General features: G+C 41.5%; 1 protein-coding gene across 2 annotated transcripts in view; it reads left to right on the top strand.

Annotated features, from left to right (window-relative positions):
- LOC122651428 (DExH-box ATP-dependent RNA helicase DExH3-like) overlaps positions 1-21,220 on the top strand; it is a 119,749-nt gene that overhangs the window by 72,596 nt on the left and 25,933 nt on the right. For both annotated transcript variants that reach the window (XM_043844806.1, XM_043844807.1), the window contains 3 exons: positions 6,337-6,504; positions 6,588-6,860; positions 7,513-7,707. In XM_043844806.1, the coding sequence (XP_043700741.1) occupies positions 6,337-6,504; positions 6,588-6,860; positions 7,513-7,707 (636 nt within the window). The remainder of the gene's footprint in view (positions 1-6,336; positions 6,505-6,587; positions 6,861-7,512; positions 7,708-21,220) is intronic.

The raw sequence follows: 21,220 nt of genomic DNA, 5'->3' as shown, positions 1-21,220 counted from the left end.
AGGACTCAAGCCTTTGGTAAGAACATCTGCAAGCTGATCATTTGAAGGCACGAAAGTAATACACATCTAACCACTCTCAAGTTTCTCCTTGATAAAGTGATGATCTATCTCCACATGCTTCGTTTGATCATGATGAATAGGATTATAAGCAATGCTGATTGCGGATTTGCTATCAGAGTACAACCGCGTAGGCATCTCAACCTCAATTCCAAGATCTTGCAACTAACCTTGGAGCCAAAGGGCCTCACATATACCTTGGGCCATAGCCCGAAACTCGGCCTCTGTACTAGAACGAGCCACAACAGTTTGCTTCTTACTCCAGGTGACAAGATTCCCCCCCAACGTAAGTTCAATAGCCAGAAGTAGAACGCCTGTCATCAGGTGATCCAGCCCAATCTGCATCGGTCTATGTTTCAATTTTCATGTGACCATAGGGAGAAATAGAAATCCCTTTTCCTGGAGTAGCTTTCAAGTACCTCAAAATTCTGTAGACAACATCCCAATGTGTAGAATAGGGGTCATGCATGTACTGGCTCACCATACTTACTACAAAGGCAATGTCTGGACGAGTGTGAGACAAGTAAATCAAACGTTCTACTAGTCGCTGGTATCGCTTCCTATTCACAGGCTCTCCTTCCTTTAGCTGAAGGTGACAATTAGGTTCAACAGGGGTGTCTGCTGGCTTGCATCCCAACATACCTGTCTTAGACAATAGATCCAAGGTGTACTTTCTTTGAGATAATGAGATTCCTTTGTTAAAGTAGACAACCTCAATGCCCAAGAAATACCTAAGCATCCCCAGGTCTTTAATCTCAAACTCAGTGCCCAAATTTTTTTTCAAAGAATTAATCTCCTCCTGGCTGCTCCCAGTGATGACTATATCTTCTACATATACAATCAACATAGTCACATGTTTGGTAGTTCTCTTAATGAATAGAATGTGATCTGCATTACTCTGCTTGAACCCGATGGAGACTATAGCTTTATGTAGCCAACCAAACCATGCCCGAGGAGACTGCTTCAACCCATAAAGAGCTTGATTGAGCTTACACACCTTTCCCTGAGTCTTTGGAGAATCAAATCCTTGTGGAATATCCATGTAAACCTCCTCAGTCAACTCACCATGCAAGAATGCATTTTTGACATCAAGTTGAAATAAGTTCCATCCTTGATTTACTGCATAAGACAGGAGAACCCTCACAATATTCATCTTAGCCACTGGAGCAAATGTCTCCTGATAGTCAATGCCATATGTCTGGGTGAAGCCTCTAGCAACCAGCCTGGCTTTGTATCGTTCAATGCTCCCATCAGCCTTATGTTTAATTGCAAACACCCATTTACATCCTACAGCTCTCTTTCCCGGTGGAAGCTGAACTAAATCCCACGTGTTATTTTTATCAAGGGCTCTCATCTCTTCCTTCATAGCTTCTTTCCAATCAGAGTGTGCCACTGCCTCTTGCCAAGAGTTAGGAAGAGAAACAGAAGACAGGGTAGCTAGAAAGGTCTGAAAAGTAGGAGATAATGAGTCATAAGAAACAACATTTGAAATGGGGTGCTGAGTACAACTGCGTTTACCTTTCCTAGTAGCAATAGGAAGGTCAAGGGTAGAATCATAATCAGATGAAGGAATAGATGGAAGCTTACCAGAGGGTTCAGAATTAGTGGAACCTGGAACTGTTGTAGCCAATTGTAGAGGAAAAATGGTAGTAGGCCTGTTCTGGTCGAGCTTTTCCTTCTTGTCATATGTCAGAAGTGACTTATCTCCCAGAACCTTTTTCCCATTACCTGGCTGATTACTTGGCTGAATAACTGGTTGATTACTTGGTTGAATAATGGGTTCAATGGGCACAGTAGAGGACACAAGAGTCTCCCCCTAAACAGAAATCTCACTTTGTTGTTGTTCCTGACTAGTAACCCCATCCTCAAGAACATCCTTTTCTTCCCAAGGCAGATCTATGGGAATTTGAAAGACCTCTTCCTGGTAAACAGATTCCCCCTGAAGAGGGACAGGGTAAAAGGGAACATTTTCTTGAAAAATAACATCCATGGAAACAAAAAATTTCCGAAAAGAAGGATGGTAACATTTATAGCCATAGTTATCAAGGTATCGCCAAGGCGTCCAGGCTCCTTGGTCACCTTGGACGCCTTGGGCGCCATGGCGGTGTCGCCTTGATTTTTGCCTCTCTAAAACGCCATGGTCGTCTTCCCGCCTTGATAACTATGCTTTTTGGGTAGCTGAGTATCCCAAAAAAATACACTGAAGACCCCTGGGATCTAATTTCCCATGCACATGATCATTCCGAACAAAAGCAACATAGCCAAAAACCTTAGGTGGAACAGGGAAAGTGACACTACCTAGAAGAATTTCAATGGGACTCTTATTATTTAGGACATGAGATGGTATCCTATTAATAAGAAAGGTTGCTGTGGTGACAGGATCTCCCCAAAACCGAACAGGGTCATTCATAGCAAACATTAAAGACCGAGCAACCTCTAGAAGGTGACGGTTCTTTCTCTCTGCCACTCCATTTTGAGGTGGAGTATCGACACAGGAAGTCTGGTGAACAATCCCATGGGCAGAAAAATAGGACTGAAATGCCCCAATCGAACATTCAGTGTCATTATCCGACCTTAGAATTTTGATTTTAGCATCAAACTGTGTGGAAACCATGTCATGAAAATGTTGGAAAATAGAAAACACATCACTCTTCTGGTGCATTAAATAAACCCAAGTTGTTCTACTAAAACAATCAATAAAAGTCATAAACCAACAAAAACTAGAAGAAGAAAACACACGGGCTGGGCCCCACACATCAGAATGATTTAAACTTCGATTATCCGACATTGGCTATGTGGATCTGGTTTGCTTTGCAAGAATGCAAGCATCACAATGAAAATTGTTCAAATTACAATCTTTAGAAAAACGAGGAAATAAGCTAGTAAGAGTTCTTAGCAGTGGGTCTCCTAATCGACAATGCCACGAGTATAAATCAGTAAGGGCTTCAGATCCAGATCCTGGGTGAGAAGCCACGGTAGATAATGCAGTAGGAGGCTGCTCTAACAGGTACAAACCACCTTCCATCTTACCACATGCAATCGTACTGCCCGTTTCCAAGTCCTGAAATACACAGTGAGAAGGAAAGAAAGTCACTTTACAATTGAGCTCACGTGTAATGCTACTAATGGATAACAGGTTAGTAGAAAAATGTGGAACATGAAGAACAAAAGATAACGAAAGGGAACGTGAACAATTTATAACTCCCGTGCCAAATATAGGAGAAAAGGATCCATTAGCAACCCGAACTTTATTATTATCAGCTAATGGATAATATTGGGAAAAGCGTTTGGGAGAACTTGTCATGTGGTCGGTAGCACCAGAGTCAATAATCCAAGAAGTGGATTTGACAGAGGAGCTCTGACCACAAAACAGAATACCTGTAGAAGGACTGGCAGAGGAAGGGGCAGTAGCGGCAGAGTCAACACTAGCATGGGCCGAAGGTGCTGAAGTAGTAGATTCCAGTCTTGACATCAAACTCCACAAGTGGCTCATCTCATCGGTAGAGAGAGGTGTACTGGTTGAACTGGAAGAATCATCCTCAAAGATGGACTGATGGGCAGCACTTCCTCCAGATTTGGGCGGGCCATGTCCACGGGACTCAGGTGGATGGCCATGAAGCTTCCAACAACGATCCTTGGTGTGACGCTCTTTCCCATAATAGTCACACTTAATAGGAGGATGCCCGGATGGGGCAGCAGTCTCCAATAATAGGAGGGTGTACCATAATGGGGCAGCAGTCTCCAATAATGGGGCAGCGGAACCATGATTCTAAACATTAGGAGAAGCCGCAGAGGAATTCAAAGCCCCTTTAGAGGAAGCCGTATAAAGGGCAGCACGCTCCATAGGAGGAGGGTGTACCATAGCCGCACGTCAGCTTTCCTCAAAAGCAATTATAACATACACTTGGGCAAGGGTTGGAAAGGGATCCCTGGTCAAGACAGGGGCACGAATGGGATCATACTCCATGTTCAGTCAGGCCAAAAAATCACACACTCGAAGCTTTTCTTCCCATTGGCGGTAGGCAATAGTGTCAGCCTGACATGTAGCAGTAAACTTCCCATAGAAATCCAAAGTTTGCCAGATACCTCTCATGGCATTGTAGTACTGGGCCTACTGGTTAAGAGTAAGATCCTTTTGTTTCATTTTATGTATCTGCCGACGAAGCTCATAGCACTGGGCATCATTACCAACCTTAGAGTAGGTTTCTTTGGCAACACTCCAGACATCAGCAGCAGTCTCCAACAATAGATAATTCTAAGAAATCGCAGGATCAATGGAACTGAGGAGAAACGATATTACTAGGCACTCATCGAGATCCCATTTATCTTGGGCCTTCCCTGCAACAGTGGGACGAACAGTGGTACCTATCAAATGACCTTTCAAACCATGGTAACCAACGGCAAGCGAAACAGACCTCGACCACATGTGGTAATTATTGCCATCCAGTTTAATAGAGTTAGTCTGGAAACTAGGGAAATCCTTCTCACGATATACAGAGGTTCCCCCTTGTCCAGAAGAGATGGCAGAATTTTCGTCGTCAGACATGGCTGCAGAGAAGGGAAAAAAATATCACAAATCTTCGCTTAACAAAGCAGCACATAAAAAAATCTCCAAAAGAAAAGGAGATTTAAGGCATAGGTGAAGGCAAAGAGCCCTTGGTGGGACATACTCACCACCAAGGGAAACCGAAAAAGGTAGGCAAGGAAGGGGACCCCTACGGCTTAGGCTATAGAGGCGGAAAAAGGAAAAGGAGGCGGAAAAATGTGGGAGGGGAAAAAAACAGAAAGAAAAAAGAGGGAAGAAGGGTGTGGTGGTCTCGCGAGAAGAGGGAGAGACGCGAGAAGAGAGAGAGAAGGTGGAAGAGAAAGGGAAGGCGGAAGGGATGGTGGAGGTGGGAGGCGGAAGTGGTGGTGGTATTGCGGTGGGGGGAGAGGTGGCTGCGGCTGTTTTCTTAGACTCACGCATGATCAAAAAACCTAGGTCAATTTTCCCTTGCTCTGATACCATGATGAAATCTGGAAAAATGGGAGAATGACTTGTGTCAATGTGATACAGGCCAGCTTTATTTATAATAGAATAGAGGAACATTCCAGAATAGAGTACATGACCAAAATACGCTTATGACAGTTCTACCCTTGTACCCATATTACAACATGTACCAATCGCCAGAACAGAGTAACGACAACAGTAGCATAAATATAACAGGAAAGAAAGAGAAGAAGAAGGAATGAGAGGAGACGATGAAGAATGGAAGATGATCTCAAAGGTGCAGGGAGAGAGGGTAGCACACAACTTCACCACCATGAAGAACCAAACACTCCAAATTTTTATTGCATTCTACTACTGATTTCGTTGGTTACATTGCTTGCATATGTAAAGAAAAAAAATAAAATAAAAGACTCCTAATTGCAATCTAAAACTATAATGGAATCAAACTCTAAGACTAAATAGAGTTTCAAGCAAATTAAGAGACTCAATCCTTTGTAGCTAACATCAATAAAGAAATAATTAAATAAACTTCAAATTACAAAATACCCCATTAAATAGAAAATATACTAGATAGCCCTATTGAAACATAAAACCAGGTTTGGACCTGGTCTGCCTTGCCCCGGGTTTCCAGATTGAGTCAAGATGGTCCAACTATGGATGTGTACCTGCATCAAGAAGAAGATGGAATAGGCAAGGGTAATGAAGAAACTTAACCTGGAACAGAATAACCAGGAGAGAGATCAAACGTAAGAGGAGAATAGTATGTTAAAGCAAGCATACTTAACGAAACTCAGTTTAATCAATCCAATCAATCCCTTCGTGGGTTACTTAATATATAAAAGAGGAAGAAGATTCCTAAACAAATTCTAAGACTGAAAGTAGAGCTCCAAGCTAATTTGGACTCTCACTCCTACGTAGATAGCAAAGAGATAACGATAAAATAGTAATTGACAAAACTAACCCCAACAATTAAATAAAACCCTTACATGTAGCTGCATCAATTAGTGTATTGAGATAGCAGTGATTGATTGTTAAAGTATTCTATTCTTGTATTTCACTGGAAGTTGATTAGCATGGACTGTGGCCTAATTGTCAACCTAATTTATTTAGAGTATGGGGATATCTCTGGCAGTGTTTAATTGCTGTTAATTTCGGTGATTGCTAGTTTCTTGAACTTTTGCAACATCAAAGAATGCTGTTCTGTGCAGATGGAAGCCAGTTTATTTCTTTTTATTACTTTTTAAATGTGATTGATTGATTTATATTTATTGGATTTGTGCTAATTTCAGGGTTTTACTTACCCAGTTCAAGCTCATTTTCTGGAGAATGTTCTTGAAATGACTGGGTATAGATTGAATCCATATAACCAAACAGATGATTATGGACAAGACAAGATGTGGAAGATGCAGAAACAAGCTCTCAGAAAGAGGAAGAGCCAAATTGCTTCTGTTGTTGAGGTGTGTACTTGTGAGGCTGCATGATTCTGTTCTTTTTTACATGCTATTCTTCCTTGTATTCAATGCTTTCATCCTGTGAACAGGATGCACTTGAAGCTGCTGATCTTAAGGAGTACAGCCCACAGACCCGGGAGTCTTTGTCTTGTTGGAATCCTGATTCTATAGGCTTTAACCTCATAGAAAATGTTCTATCACATATTTGTAGAAAAGAGAGAGCTGGTGCTATCCTGGTATTTATGACTGGGTGGGATGACATAAATGCTCTGAAGGAGCAGCTCCAATCTCATCCTTTTTTGGGAGATCCAAGCAGAGTTCTGTTGCTTGCTTGCCACGGTTCCATGCCCAGCGCAGAGCAGGTAATTCATACACTTCTCATTGATGGACAGTATGTTTGGCATCTTATTCTGTATATGTGTAATATCATTTGGAGACAAGTCAATTTATCAACCAGTTCTATTCTGGTGCATTATATTGGGTGCGTGCCTTTTTGGAGGCAAGTATTTTCATCATCCATTTCTGTAACATATGCATAGAACCTCTCTCTCTCTGTTTGTTTGTTTATGTTATTTTCTGGTTGTATCTGTGTTGCCAGCATGTCTAGGTGGCTGATTAGGTTTAGATGTTTAGTTGAATCTTAAAAAATGAAACATATTTTACCAGAAAACCTGCTCATATTGGCTGAATAAATTGGATGATTTTTGAAGAACTTTTACGATCAGGTTGTTGTAGTTGCTTTAACAAAATCTAGAGCAGGCAGGTGGACATTCTACCTTTTTCACATGCCAACAGTCAATTTCTGTAACATAGTTTTTACTTATTGCATCTTAGTTTCTTACTAGTCGGTGTATGAATTTGGAGTTGTATCTCATACCCTCAAGTGCAGTCATCCTTTATGTATGTCTTGTTTTCCCCTTGTTCTTATTGTTCATGGTTGTTTTAAAAATTCACTAGGCATTTCATGCATGATATGCCTCTTTACATTAATGATAATTTTTTGTTTGTGTGCAGAGGTTAATATTTGAAAAGCCTGAAGATGGTGTGAGGAAAATAGTGCTTGCTACCAACATGGCTGAGACAAGTATCACCATTAATGATGTGGTTTTTGTTGTTGATTGTGGAAAAGCGAAAGAGACATCATATGATGCGTTGAATAACACACCATGTTTGCTGCCTTCATGGATTTCTAAAGCTGCTGTTCGACAAGTAAGATTATGTTGTGGTTGAAGTTTTGATATTCTAACATGTGCTTTCGTAATTACAATGTGAGGACTGTGAAACTGTAATCTGGATTTATTCCTCTGTTGAGGTTTTGTTTATATAAAAGGGATATGCACCATACTATAGTATTGTTCGATGGATAGATCAACATGTATCTCATGCCATATTTTTTACAGTGTGTGATTGTCTGTGCAAGTGATTTCTGCATGATGCTTGTTCATCATCAGCAGAGCCTTCCCTCTATAACCCTTCTAAGCCGTGTAAGTAGGATTGGTAATTTATATCCTTTCCATCATTTTGTACTTGTTGGTTGAGCATGGTGTTCTACATATTGTTATATTAAACTCTAAAACATTGAGAGAACATAGCACTGTCAAGCCAATGTTTAATTGGCTGGAGATGTTTAATTATCTTTGGGAAAATTACTTGTACACCCCATGTACTATTGCCCGATTGCTTAATACACCAACCTTTTCAAACAACTACTTGACACCCCCTGAAACCTGACGGTGTTAGTCTGCTGTTAGTGTTTGAATGGAAAAGTCCATTTTACCCTTACGAGTTATTCAACCCTTTAACAACTTCTTCTTCCTGCAACCACACCTCCTGCTGCAACCCACCCACCCACCCCTACCCCATGAACTTCAGGCCCACCGCCATCCTCTGCACCCCTGCCCCTGCCATCCCCACAAAGGGAGAACAAGTGCCGCCGATCAGTTCACCGGCATAAGATTCAAAATCATGACTGGGAATAGCCAGAGCACTGCGCAGGAACAGCAGTATCAGAAGAATCCACTCTAACCATTCGGCCATTACTTGATGAATGAAGCTCACATGGATTACGAAAGGATAGAGAAACCTCAGGCTTGTACTCTTGTCTCTTCTACCTTTTCTGAAAATAATGATACCCAGTTCGAGTCTTGAAGAAATCTGCCGGAGCGACTTCCTCGTTTCTGCCGGACTGATTGAAGATCCTTAAGAATCTTAGACTAAGACCAAATGCTATCTACAATTCCGCCCTCTACAAGCATCCCATCCTATACAATTATCCTAAACATGCTTAGCTGTCAGAAAACTTCCGGCGCAATTCCGAGAGAACGAAATGCAAAGCAGTTGGTAACAAGAAAACAAGACTGAATTTTTCCGAAAACCCAATTCGAGACAAATGCATTTAGGTTTCTCTGCCAAGTCTCTTCGAATTGCTGTTTTCAGGGCCTAATTTTGAGGAAATGGAATGGATAACCCTGACAGTGGAGTTTGCAGACGGATTATATTTCTAAGATCTGAGAGATAACTAGTGGATTTCTCTTACTCTTAAGGTTGATCTTTTGCAGTGTGAATAAGGGTAAGGCCCATTGTACTGATTTAACAAAGCCCCCATTAACAGTAAAGGACGTTCACCGCGCAAAGGAAGCATGTGACGAGGGTCTTGAAAACATGGAGCTTGATGCTCTTCACTTAGAGATTTCCAGAGAAAAACAACATTTTTACTAGGGGTAGGGGTGGGTGGGGCATTATGGTGAGAAGAAGAAGAAGAAGAAGATGGAGATGACTGACTAACGGACAGGGGCTAGTTGTAAGAAATCTTAAAATGTAGGGGGTGTTCAAGTAATTGTTTGAAAAGTTGAGGTGATCAAGCAATCGGGCCATAGTACATGGGGTGTACAAGTAATTTTCCCTTAATCTTTTAACGCAGAAGCTTATTTGTTGTATCTTTCTGCTATCTTATCATATAGTTTTCCCCACCGGCTCTCTCTCCCTGCACATTGAACATCTCTAAGCGTATCTCAGGAGTGATAAACTGTGTAGCCAATGCGTTATTGGCCGAGGATGTTACCCTATGAAAATTTAGAGTTGTCCACGAAGGGTAATGTGTTAGAGCTATTGTTGGCAGAATTGTGGGTTAGAAAGAGAGAATGAGAGAAAATAATGTGTTGTTTCATTGATAGGTAAGCCCCTCTATTTATAATAGAGGGGAAATTACAAAGAGACTAAACTAGGCGATGTGGGACTAAAACCCACATAGCTGACATAAACTTAATAATATAAGAAGAATAAAACTACCCCAAAAAAACCAAAATACCCCCACGGTATTCAGGATTACATATTCCAACACTCCCCCTCAAGTTGGATTATACAAGTAAGTAAAGAAAGAAGATCCAGCTTAAACTAAAGAAAAAAGAACTCCTAATAATGCTAACACTCCCCCTCAAGTTGGTGCATACAAGGTACTAATGCCCAACTTGAACAAAATGGGAAAAAACTAAGTTACAGCAGAATCCAGCTTGACAGATGAATGCAGCTCCCAAATAAACCTTCAAGAACTTGAAAAATATATCTTCAAAACCTGGGCAGACTTGAGCAGCAAACTTTCACCAATCTTCAACAGCTGTCCAGTGATGAATCTCTTACTGATAATCTTGAAGATAAGCAACTAGGGCAGCAAGCAGCGGAAACTAATAAATCAGGTAGCAGAAATGATCAACCCAACTGTAGAACCTCATATAGGTAGGCAATAGCCAAACATCTTTAATACTTTAATACTTCAATCTCCCCCTTACGACAAACTCAACCCCCATAACAAAGGAGATACCCAATGGCAATGGTAGAAACTCTGACCTTCTATGTTTTGCGCCAAGTGTTCCTGCAAGTTCTGCTTCTATAATGTTTGCAGGTGTATTGTACATAATCTCCCCCTCACGTGTAGTGGTACATGTGGACATAACAGAGATGATGTAAGTGATAGGGCAAAAGCATAATATTCTAAAATTTTCCAAAAAAGGTGCTAAGGGTAATGGAAAAGGAAGAAATGGCCAATTAGAGAATACCATTATCGTCCAAAGTGGTTATGGGTATATGCCAAAGGTATGTTTTGGGAGGTGGTGAAGTGATAAAAGTAATGGGATAATGAACCATGGACAAAGCAACACAGTAATCTACAACCTTTTTCAATCGATCAAACTAATTCCAAAACACCAATCTCCAATGATCAGATCTGAATTATAAAAAAACAGGTCTAATGTATAGAAGGAGAAGGCACCATTCTTCAAAAACTTGATCGATCTTCACACAAGAAAGAACCAGTCTGCAAAAGTCCAAACTATAAACTCCATCATGCTAAATAGAATTGACGAAGATATCTAGATAGCAATTGATGTAAGAAGCTTCAACAAAAAACTTGGATCAAATCTGAATTAGTGAATAAGGCTAGGATCAAGCTCTCGAAGTAAGCCGGATATGAACCAAAAAAGCTTCACATAACTGAATAGGTTTGTAGTTGCAACCAATAACCTTGGAACACATTGTTGTAATCTCAAATAAGCTGATCTCCAGGGTAGTAGATTCGAGTCTTCAATAATGAAAGAAATTCGATCTCCAATAGTAGGATGCTCAGTCTCAATAATAAGGCAGCAGTAGTCCACATAAAGGCAGCAGTAACATGTCAACCAGTCATGCTTACAAAAGCCAATCAATAGAACCAGCAAGGTAGGTAGTAAAGCTCAATAGAACCAGCAAATATAAGATAATCACTCAGTAGATCCAATAGGTAGTTGAAGCAGCCAGCCACATAAGAACAAGGAAAATAGGTTGATAATTGGAAAAATCGAGCCATAAGAATGAACCTGAATTTTTTCCAAAAATAACTGATGAATGATGCTGAAATATGGGTAGAATACTCCTCTGATATGTATAAGACTCTCCTCAAAATATGAGCTTGATAGGAAAACCCCAACCCTAAAATCGATTGTTGTCAGGCTTTTAGAAAACCCTGAAATCGGGCTGTAATTGCTGATGTAGTCATGTAATAGATGCTGACCAAGGCTGCTAGAATGGAACCTCCTAGATGAACAATCAATCTCCAGTAAGAGTGAGACCTAATCTTCAAAGGGGAGAGTGTTGGAATATGTAATCCAGAATACCGTGGGGGTATTCTGGTTTTTTTGGGGTAGTTTTATTCTTCTTATATTATTAAGTTTATGTTAGCTATTTGGTTTTAGTCCCACATCGCCTAGTTTAGTCTCTTTGTAATTTCCCTTTAGTTCCACATCGCTTTGTTTAGTCTCTTTGTAATTTCCCCTCTATTATAAATAGAGGGGAGGGGCTTACCTATCAATGAAACAACACATTATTTTCTCTCAATCTCTCTTTCTAACCCACGATTCTACCAACATGGTATCAGAGCTGGTCTGATCTCGGTTAGAAAAAGAGAAAAAACCCTACTCCATCTCTCCAATCGACCTCTCCTTCTTCTCTCTCTCTCTCGGCTTCTCTTTCTCTGGTTTTCTTCTTCTTCTCCTTGTAAGGGGGCAACACTAATGAGGTAAAATCCCTGACCAATGATTTAGTTGCTGCCCTCCTCCATTCTATCTACTTTTTTATAGTAAAATACTGTTGGAATCATCTTTGCGATTTGAGGTTTTCCAGAATTTTTTGGAGATTGACTTCCTATTACCATTGAAGGCTGACCTTCCACAATTGGAGCTCCCTATGCACCCTTCTCCAACCCCTTTCTACCCTATTCCATTATCCTCATTCCCTATTTTCTTTTTCTCCAAGCTTTAGTTAATTCCAGCCACCATACCCTAATCGATCTCAACTTGTCAGGGTTTTGAATCGATTTTGATGTTTCCTTTTTCAGATGCAACTGATCTTTGGGGGTGATTCCCTATTACTACAAGCCCTACTCGACCTAAGTTTGGACCCTTTCTAATGGCTGAATTTGTTTCTACAGCAAAAATTCCTTAACCTGCTAATTTGGTTACTTGCCAAAAACCCTGACTTTTAGGTTTCAAATTTTGCTAAATTTTGGAGGGCTGATTACTCCCATTTCAAGGACCAATCGACCTCAATATTGCACCAAGTGTTCCTGTAAGTTCTGCGTCTACAATGTCTGCAGGTGTACTGTACATAATCTTTTTCTAACCGAGATCAGACCAGCTCTGATACCATGTTGGAACCACTTCCTTCAAAAGGCCGACCTTGTAGGAAAGGGAGGAAACAACATGGTATCAGAGTAGGCAGGGGTCATGGTATCGAGTCCCCCTGGGAGCAGGCAGGTGTTGAATTATTTATCCATCCGTGTCCCCCTTTGGATAGTCCGCCATGTTAGAGCTCCTGTTTGATACACATATTGTTTCCTCCCTTTCCTACAAGGTCGGCCTTTTGGAGGAAGCGGTTCCAACAGCTATAGTACAAGGTGCAGAGGTTATTAGGACTTGGAACAAATCAATGGTTTTTTGATTTGTTGCAGTTTGCAATAATTGTAGAGAATTACTTTTCCTTCCATATATTATGGTATCTGTTATAAATATTATAAGGAAAAATACACGAGACATTCTATTGACAAAAATCATATTTGTAAAAACATAAAAACTAAATAATATAAAGTTTTTATTGATCATATTTGAAGGAAAACAATTATTAGATTCCCTTGTATTTTCTGTCACAGTAGGTACTTTCATTGATTATTGATGGATTGGAGAATAATGACTTATGTCTATCAGACACCAGCTAGCTTTATTTATAATAATATGTAGCGAGGTACAAGTATAGTAAAGCCCCTAGAGCAACACTAATAAACCCTAATGGACAATTTTACCCTTGTACCCATTTTACAACACTCCCCCTCAAGTTAGTGCATAGATATCATACATGCTTAACTTGCACACTGTAGGATGAAACAATTTACTACTTAACCCTTTAGTTAATACATCAGCCAACTGTTCTCCAGACTTAATGTAAGGAATACAAATTAACCCATGTTCCAACTTCTCCTTAACAAAGTGGAGATCAATCTCCACATGCTTCGTGCGATCATGCTAGACAGGATTGTGAGCAATGTTAATAGCTGACTTACTATCATAGTAGAGCATCATTGGTAAGGGAACGGGAAGAGTTAGATCCTTTAGAAGACCTTGAAGCCATAGTAACTCACAAATGCCATGAGTCATGGCTCTAAATTCAGCTTCAACACTTGATCGGGCTACAACTGCTTGTTTCTTACTCCGCCAAGTTACCAGATTACCACCTACAAAGGTGCAATAACCAGATGTGGATTGGCGATCATCAGGAGAGCTAGCCCAATCAGCATCTGTAAAGGAGTCAACCCATAAATGATCATGGGGCTAGAAAAGAACCCCCTTTCCTGGAACCGACTTCATATATCGCAAAATTGGAACACAACCTCCAAATGTGTAGAGTAGGGATCATGCATGTATTGACTCACCACACTAACAGCAAAAACAATGTTTGGTCGAGTGTGGGATAGGTAGATCAATTTCCCAACTAACCATTGATATTGTCCCTTATCCACAGGTTCACCATTCTGACTAGAGAGATGAACATTGGTCTCAAGAGGAGTGTTCGAAGGCTTGCAACCGAGCATCCCAGTCTCAGATAACAAAACCATTGTATATTTTCGTTGAGAAAGGAAAATACTTTTGGTAGAGCGGGCAACCTTAATACCAAGAAAGTAGCACAACTTGCCAAGGTCCTTGATCTCAAACTCCTGGCCTAGGTAAGTCTTTAGGCGTGAGATTTCCTTCATATCATTTCCGGTAACAACAATGTCATCGACATACACAATAAGGACAGCAAGCTTGGAACTGGATTTCTTGATAAGGAGGTGTGATCAGCATTACTCTGAGTATATCCCACAAACACCATAGCTCTTTGGAATCTCCCAAACCAAGCACGAGGAGGCTGCTTGAGCCCATATAGAGCATTTTGAGCTTGCAAATCCTTCCCTTGAGTCTTCTGATCAGAGAAACTTGGGGGAACTTCCATGTAAACTTCTTCCTCAAGTTCTCCATGAAGGAATGCATTCTTCACATCAAGTTGCTGCAATTCCCATCCAAGATTAACTACACAAGAGAGTATCACACGGATGGTGTTCATTTTTGCAACTGGGGCAAACGTTTCCTGGTAATCAAGAGTCTAGCCTTGTAGTGATCCATAGTACCATCCATATTCTGCTTGACAGTGAAAACCCATTAACAACTCACAGTCTTTTTGGAATGAGGAAGACACACCAATTCCCAAGTCTCATTTTTAGTCAGGGCTTTCATCTCCTCAATCATGGCTGCATAACAATTATCATTGCCTTCTGGGTCAATTTCCAACACTAATTCCTACACTTGATTGGTCTCATATGTGACCAACAAAGAGTTGGTGTATCGTATATAAGATCACGGCTGCATTTAGGGAGCTCGAAAGACTTCTTCAACAAGCTATTACTGATCACACCTTCGAAAGAGAGTCTCGACATGGCGGTGTACACGTAGCTCCATAACGGAGCGGCTACCGGGCGACCGACCTATCGGACCTGGTAAAAAAACAAGTGAAAGAAGGACCAACGACGATCCTATCCTAAAGGAGAGGTATTAGGAAGGGAAACATAAGACAAAGAAGACACAAAAGCACGGTATGATGGGGAGAGAGACTCATACGAAACCACCTGAGAAATAGGGTGTTCGGTACAAGTCCTCGTTCCCTTACAGACAACAATAGGTAAGTCAAGAGAAGGATCTGAAACAATAGGAGACTTAGGAGAGAGAATACTAGACAGAGGCAGATCTTGTCACACCCCGGCCCGGTTAATAAGGGCCAAGTGTGGTGGGATGTCTCTGACATCCAACCAATCCCCAAGGATCACAAGTGCAGTACCCTATTTACAATCATTGCTCACAAATACAGTAATCAGAGGCAGCAGAAACAATTAAATAATAAAGGTAACATCAGGAGTAAGAGAAGTCTATGTGATATTTCATTTATATAAAGGACAAAGCTTGTGATACTCCTATACAGTTCTCAAAGGTACTATAGGGTAAAACTATACAAAAACTATATTATATCAATATAGAAATATTTATAAGCATAAAAGAGTGGGGAGATAGCCTAGACTGTCAGGCCAAGATCAGAAGATTGCGCAATCATCACATGCGCACGAAGTTTCGTGCAATTTAAACTCCAGTGCCGCAAATCCATCATTAAAAGTAATTAAATCACCTGAAAAATAGGGATATCCACAGGGGTGAGCTCTCAACTGAGCCCAGTAAGGAAATGCATGCAAAACACAACACAATAATTCATAATGAATGTGCTAATCTAGCATGCTCCTAACATGGATACTAAGTCTCATGTGGTATAAGTACTACTGTGGTAGATGCTAACCTCGAAGAGAACCCGCCAGGAAAGCATGACACAAGGCAGCTAACCCAACAGACCCCAATGACCAACCGGAAAGCATGACACCAGGCAGCTCCAGACGTCGGTCACCCGAGCAAAACCATTCTACCACGGTGAGGACCCGCCAGGAAAGCATATCACCAGGCAGCTAACCCAACAGACCCTCAATGACCAACCCTACTGTTTATTCCCACAGTGGAGTACACACGCTAACATGGGACAGTAAATGATACCCCAGCATACCCTTCGGCTGTACCACGGGTTGTCCAACACCTTACCCCCTGTTGGTAAGGGGCGTAGTACTGGGTTATGATATAACAGCCTAGCCCAGTGCAAACTATGCATGATAGCACATGCATGAATAGCTGAATTTAAATAGAACAATATTTCTCCAGTAATAATCATCAGTAACAAGTAAATATCAGTGCAAATGCAAGATGCCAATGCAACCTAATTCACATGCAGATTCTAATGCAGTAAATAAAAGCTAATAAACTATATGAACAGGATAATTTTGATGATGCATGACATGGCAATCAGAACAATAACAAATTAAAATGATAAACACTCCAAAATTAAAGTCAGAATTCCCTTACCTGAAGTTGCAGACTAGACTAAGTCAGTTAGCCTTCAAAGATCCCAGCAATACAGACAAGAATAGAGTATACAGCCCAACACAGTCCTAAAACATTAGAAAAGATCAAGTGTTAGGGTCAGAAGGCAGTCTAAGGTCTAACCAAGGGTCTAGGGGCATTTCTGTCCAAAAATATTGGACCGGATTCAGAGGGCAGAATTGGGGTCTTGTTCCTAATGGTCAGATCTTGACATGCATGGGCTTAATTTCATGGTTTCACCTAATTCTAAGGTGGGTCCATTTAATTGAGGGTCCAATTTCATGATTAATTCCAAAATTGAAAATCAATTTGAGGGGTTTAACAAATTAACCCAAATTGATTATCAAGGGTTTGTTAATTGAGTAAATCAGCAGAGAATTGGGTTTCTAAGCTGAAATTCTCAGGTCATAGTTACATCTGAACCATTCTTTGGTTCAAAACAAGGCTTAAACACTGAAATTAATTTAATTAACCTAAGATTTCTAAGCTTTAATGGCTGATTAGGGTTTAGGAGTTAATTAGGACTGAGATTAGAGAAGAACAAAATGGGGAACAGCAGAAATTAGGGGTTTTGGTTAATTTAATTCAAAATCATTAACCAATTTGAGAAATTGATCAAATTAACCTAATTCATTATGCTAGGGTTCATTAGGTTTCATGTTTCAGCTGTGATTTGAGGTACAGCAGGAATTATACAGCTTAATTCAAGATCTGATCCTCAATTGGGTCTAATTAAAAAGGTTAGGGATGGGTCTTAGCTTATAAAACCAATAGGTTGAGCTTTAATGGAAGAATTTGTTATAAAGATCAATTAGGGATAGAGAAATTAGGAGAAGAAGATGGGTACAGCAGGAATTTCTGCTTACCTGAGTACAGCAGTGAGAAGAGGTGAAGGCAGCCTTGATTTATGCAGCTAAGTTGTCAATGGAGGTCCCAAAACTTCAATTTCAGGTGTAGGAACCAAGCCCCATGCAAAGCCCTCACTTTCCCTTCTTCTTCTCCTCTTTTCTTCTCTTCTTTTTCTTCTCCTTAGGCTGGATCGATTTTCCTCTCTTTTGATTTTGTGAATTGTGAATAGTAAAGATAGATTGATATATATATGTGTAGTGGATTGACTAAGGGCTGTTTGGTTTTAATAAAGCCAAAATCAGTTTCCTAAAATTAATTCCTAAAACTAATTTTAACCAGAATTTCGTACTTATTACATTAATCTAGCCATAGAGTGATGTCATATGACATCATGGGTAATCCGAATACGGATAAATGTTAGGAACATGATTCCCCATTGGGGATGTGGGTCCCATAGAGGTGAATTTACTAAAATACCCCTATAACTCTAAACGGTCAGAACGATACCCTATAAAATACAAATAAATTGTACTTACAATGGGTTTAATTAATGGAGGGGTTCTACATGCTGTCCAGCTAGTAGATACGACACAGATAGCTTAGGTGCAGGGTTCCATTGGGGTTCTCTGACTCTAGAAGGGCGAGGTAGTTGGCTGTTCGAAATGCCCTCTATAGACGAGTCATGAGATTAGTCGAAATTTCTTAATCGAGACAGTCCAACACATAGAGACTAGCTTGGGCAATGAACCAGAACCTGAAACCACTCAAGTTCCGAAAGTTTTTTTTTTTTTTTTTTTTTTTGCGGGTTTCACAGATCTGATGCAGGAGGTGGTGGTTAACTGGCTAGAGTTAGTGTAGCTGTGGTGATATCTATTTGCTGCTCTATTTTCTGCTCACGGGGCCTATGAACAAAGGTTTTTTTATCAGTGGTGGAGAACCAAAAGGTTGAGTCTCCCCCTGAACTGAAGGCAGGGAAGCAACAAGAGGAGGCACATCTTCAAACAGAGTAAATCCCCCTCCCCCTCTAGGAAGAGGTGCCGGAAAAATATAAGGGGCGAACTAATGAAATACAACATCCATAGTGACAAACACAAGGCAAGTTGGAGGGTAATAGCACTTATATTTTTTCTGAGTTGGAGAGTAACCAATGAAAACACACTTAAGTCCTCTTGGATCTAACTTGCTAGGGTGTTGATGATTCCTTGTAAAATAAATACATCCAAAAACCTTTGGTGGGATGAGAAAGATAGAAGAACCCTGGACAGCCTCAAGAGGAGTATGAAAGTTAAGCAGCCGAGTTGGCATACAGTTGATAAGGTAGGTGGCAGTCAAAAAGAGCTTCACTCCAAAAAGGGAGGGACATTCATCTCAAAGAGAAGGGAACGAGCCACTTCAAGTAAATGGAAATTCTTGTGTTTTGCAACCCCATTTTGAGCCGGTGTATCCACACAACTGGTTTAATGAAGGATCCCTTGAGAGGCAAGGAAAGCTTGAAACGATCCATCCATATATTCTTTGCCATTGTCACTTTGGAGAATCTGGATATTTGCATTAAACTGAGCGTGAATCATGCTATGAAAGAGCTGAAAACAACGGAGAACCTCATTCTTGTGACGCCTCAAATAAATCCACGTATCTGGGATTAACAATCTATAAACTTAACAAACCTGCGGTAACCAGATATAGAAGTGCAATGGGTAGGGCCTCGTACATCCGAATGAACTAAAACAAAGGGAGAAGTACTTCTACTAATAATACTTGAATACGTAGAATGGGTTTGCTTGGCTAAAATGCAAGCATCACAAAAAAAATCCTTCGGGTTACAATATTTAAACAAATGGGGGAAAATTTTGACTAAAGTCCCAACAAGAAGGTGACCCAAACGCCTATTCCAAAGGGACAGGGACAGGGACAGGGACAGCTCAAATAAAGAGGTAGAATTGGTCTGATGAGCTTGACGAGCAGAAGAGATGTCTTTGTCAAGCAAATAGAGACCACCAGAAACTCTACCACGGCCAATCATTTCCTCAGTCATCAGATCTTGGAAAATACAATGAGAAGGAAACAAAAATTCAATTTACAATTCAAATCTGAAGTGAGATGGCTAATGGAAAGAAGATTAGTGGAAAAATCTGGAACATGCAAAACAAAACCCAAGGATAAAATAGGAGAAACAAACAACAGAACCCTTTCCAGAAACAGAGGAGAGAGAACCATCAGCAATGCAAACCTTGTCTTTACCAGAACAAGGAAAGTGTTGAAAAAATAGGCTAGAAGTCCCTGTCTTGTGGTCAGTGGCACCAGAGTCAATTATCCAGGGACGAGGGACCACCGATGCATAGTGACCACTAAAGAAAATACCTGACGCAGTAGGGTTAGAGGGAAATAGAGTGGAAGCAGATGCCGAAGCAGCAGACGGTGAAGGCTCCAATCTGGTCATCAAGTGGTGGAGCATAGTGAGCTTGTCCTGAGAGAGGGGCAGAACTGGCAAAAGAATTAGACTCAAGAGAAGGGTGCTGGCCATGAGGAGGTGGGAAATCCAGGACAGCGGCAGAGAAGGGCTTTGCGCAGGGAGAGGGGTCAATGGAGGCCTATGGCAGCAGTCTCTGTGGAGGCCCAAGCTGTTGAGAAACCCGATGGTGGAGGGGTGGAGGCACCACTTGAGGAGCAAGTGAGCCTTATTGGTGGAGCGGCAGGCAATGACATCACTAACGGCGCTGCAGTTTTTTCTGAGCCTTGTGCCCCGGCGGTGGGACTACAGGCGATGGCAGTCGTGGAGAGTTCAGCGGTGGTGCCTTCGGATGCTCTGTTTGAGACTAGCGGTGAAGTCGTGGTGCCTAGCCAAGTTTGGGGGCAGCCAAGAGCATCGTCAGTGGCGCGTGACAGGCCACCATTTTTTGCGAGTGGTGTTGCCCCGGCAGGTTCTAAAGATGACTCGCAAGTGGCAAGTGTTGCATCTTTAGTGGCAGATCGAGGGGAAATGATGGAGAGTCTCAGGGCGTTTAACGCCACGCTTACAGGGAGGGTTAACAGGTTGGTGCAGCGGCCGGCTGAGTCGCGTTTGGAGGCTGACCCTAGCCCCGCGAGAATGCCAGTGCCTCAAGCTAGGGCTGGTCAGGGGGGTTGTGGTGCTAGGAGGCGTTTGCAGCCGAGGGCCCCTAGCCTTGGTGCTGCCTTAGTCTATAAACGCAAGAAAATTAAGAAGGCTGCAGCGGGAAGGAGGAACAAAGATGGGTTGTAGAGAAGGGTCACCAGATTGATGAGATCTGCAGCTGCAGCATTTCAATCTGAACAATGAATTGCATCTTTTAGAATGTAAGAGGGGTTGGTAATAAGCCTACGTGTAGGCGGTTTAAAGCTCTTGTTAGCGCTAATAATGTGGATTTGGTGGCAGTGGCTGAACCAAAGGCACAAGCTTCAAAGGCGCATGTGGTTAGGAGGAGGATCGGTATGGACTTAGGGTTTTGTTCGAATAGGCTTTGGGTTTTTTGGAGGGCTACGGTGCAGCCTCGTGTGGTGGATGAAGGCAACCAGTTTGTGACCTTGGAGTGTGTGGGGGGCAGTACAGGCTCCTTTCTCATTTCTTTTGTGCATGGCTTTTGTGAGAGGATGGACAGGAGGGGCTTGTGGGAGAGGCTACTGGAGTTCTCCCAGTCTGTTTCCACTCCTTGGGCGGTGGGGGGTAACTTTAATGCAGTTGTGGCTCCGCTTGAGAAGGTAGGTGGGAGGCCAGCTTGCTCTCTCTCGCTGGAGTACTTTGGAGGTTTTGTTAATAGGGCGGCGCTTATAGATGCAGGATATGTTGGGAACATGTTCACTTGGTCTAATAAACAGAACGGTGCTGGTAG

Source organism: Telopea speciosissima, chromosome 2 (genome assembly GCF_018873765.1).
Source record: "Telopea speciosissima isolate NSW1024214 ecotype Mountain lineage chromosome 2, Tspe_v1, whole genome shotgun sequence".
NCBI lineage: Eukaryota > Viridiplantae > Streptophyta > Magnoliopsida > Proteales > Proteaceae > Telopea > Telopea speciosissima.
Note: the sequence above shows the minus strand (reverse complement) of the source record. Positions and strands in the feature narration are given on the sequence as shown.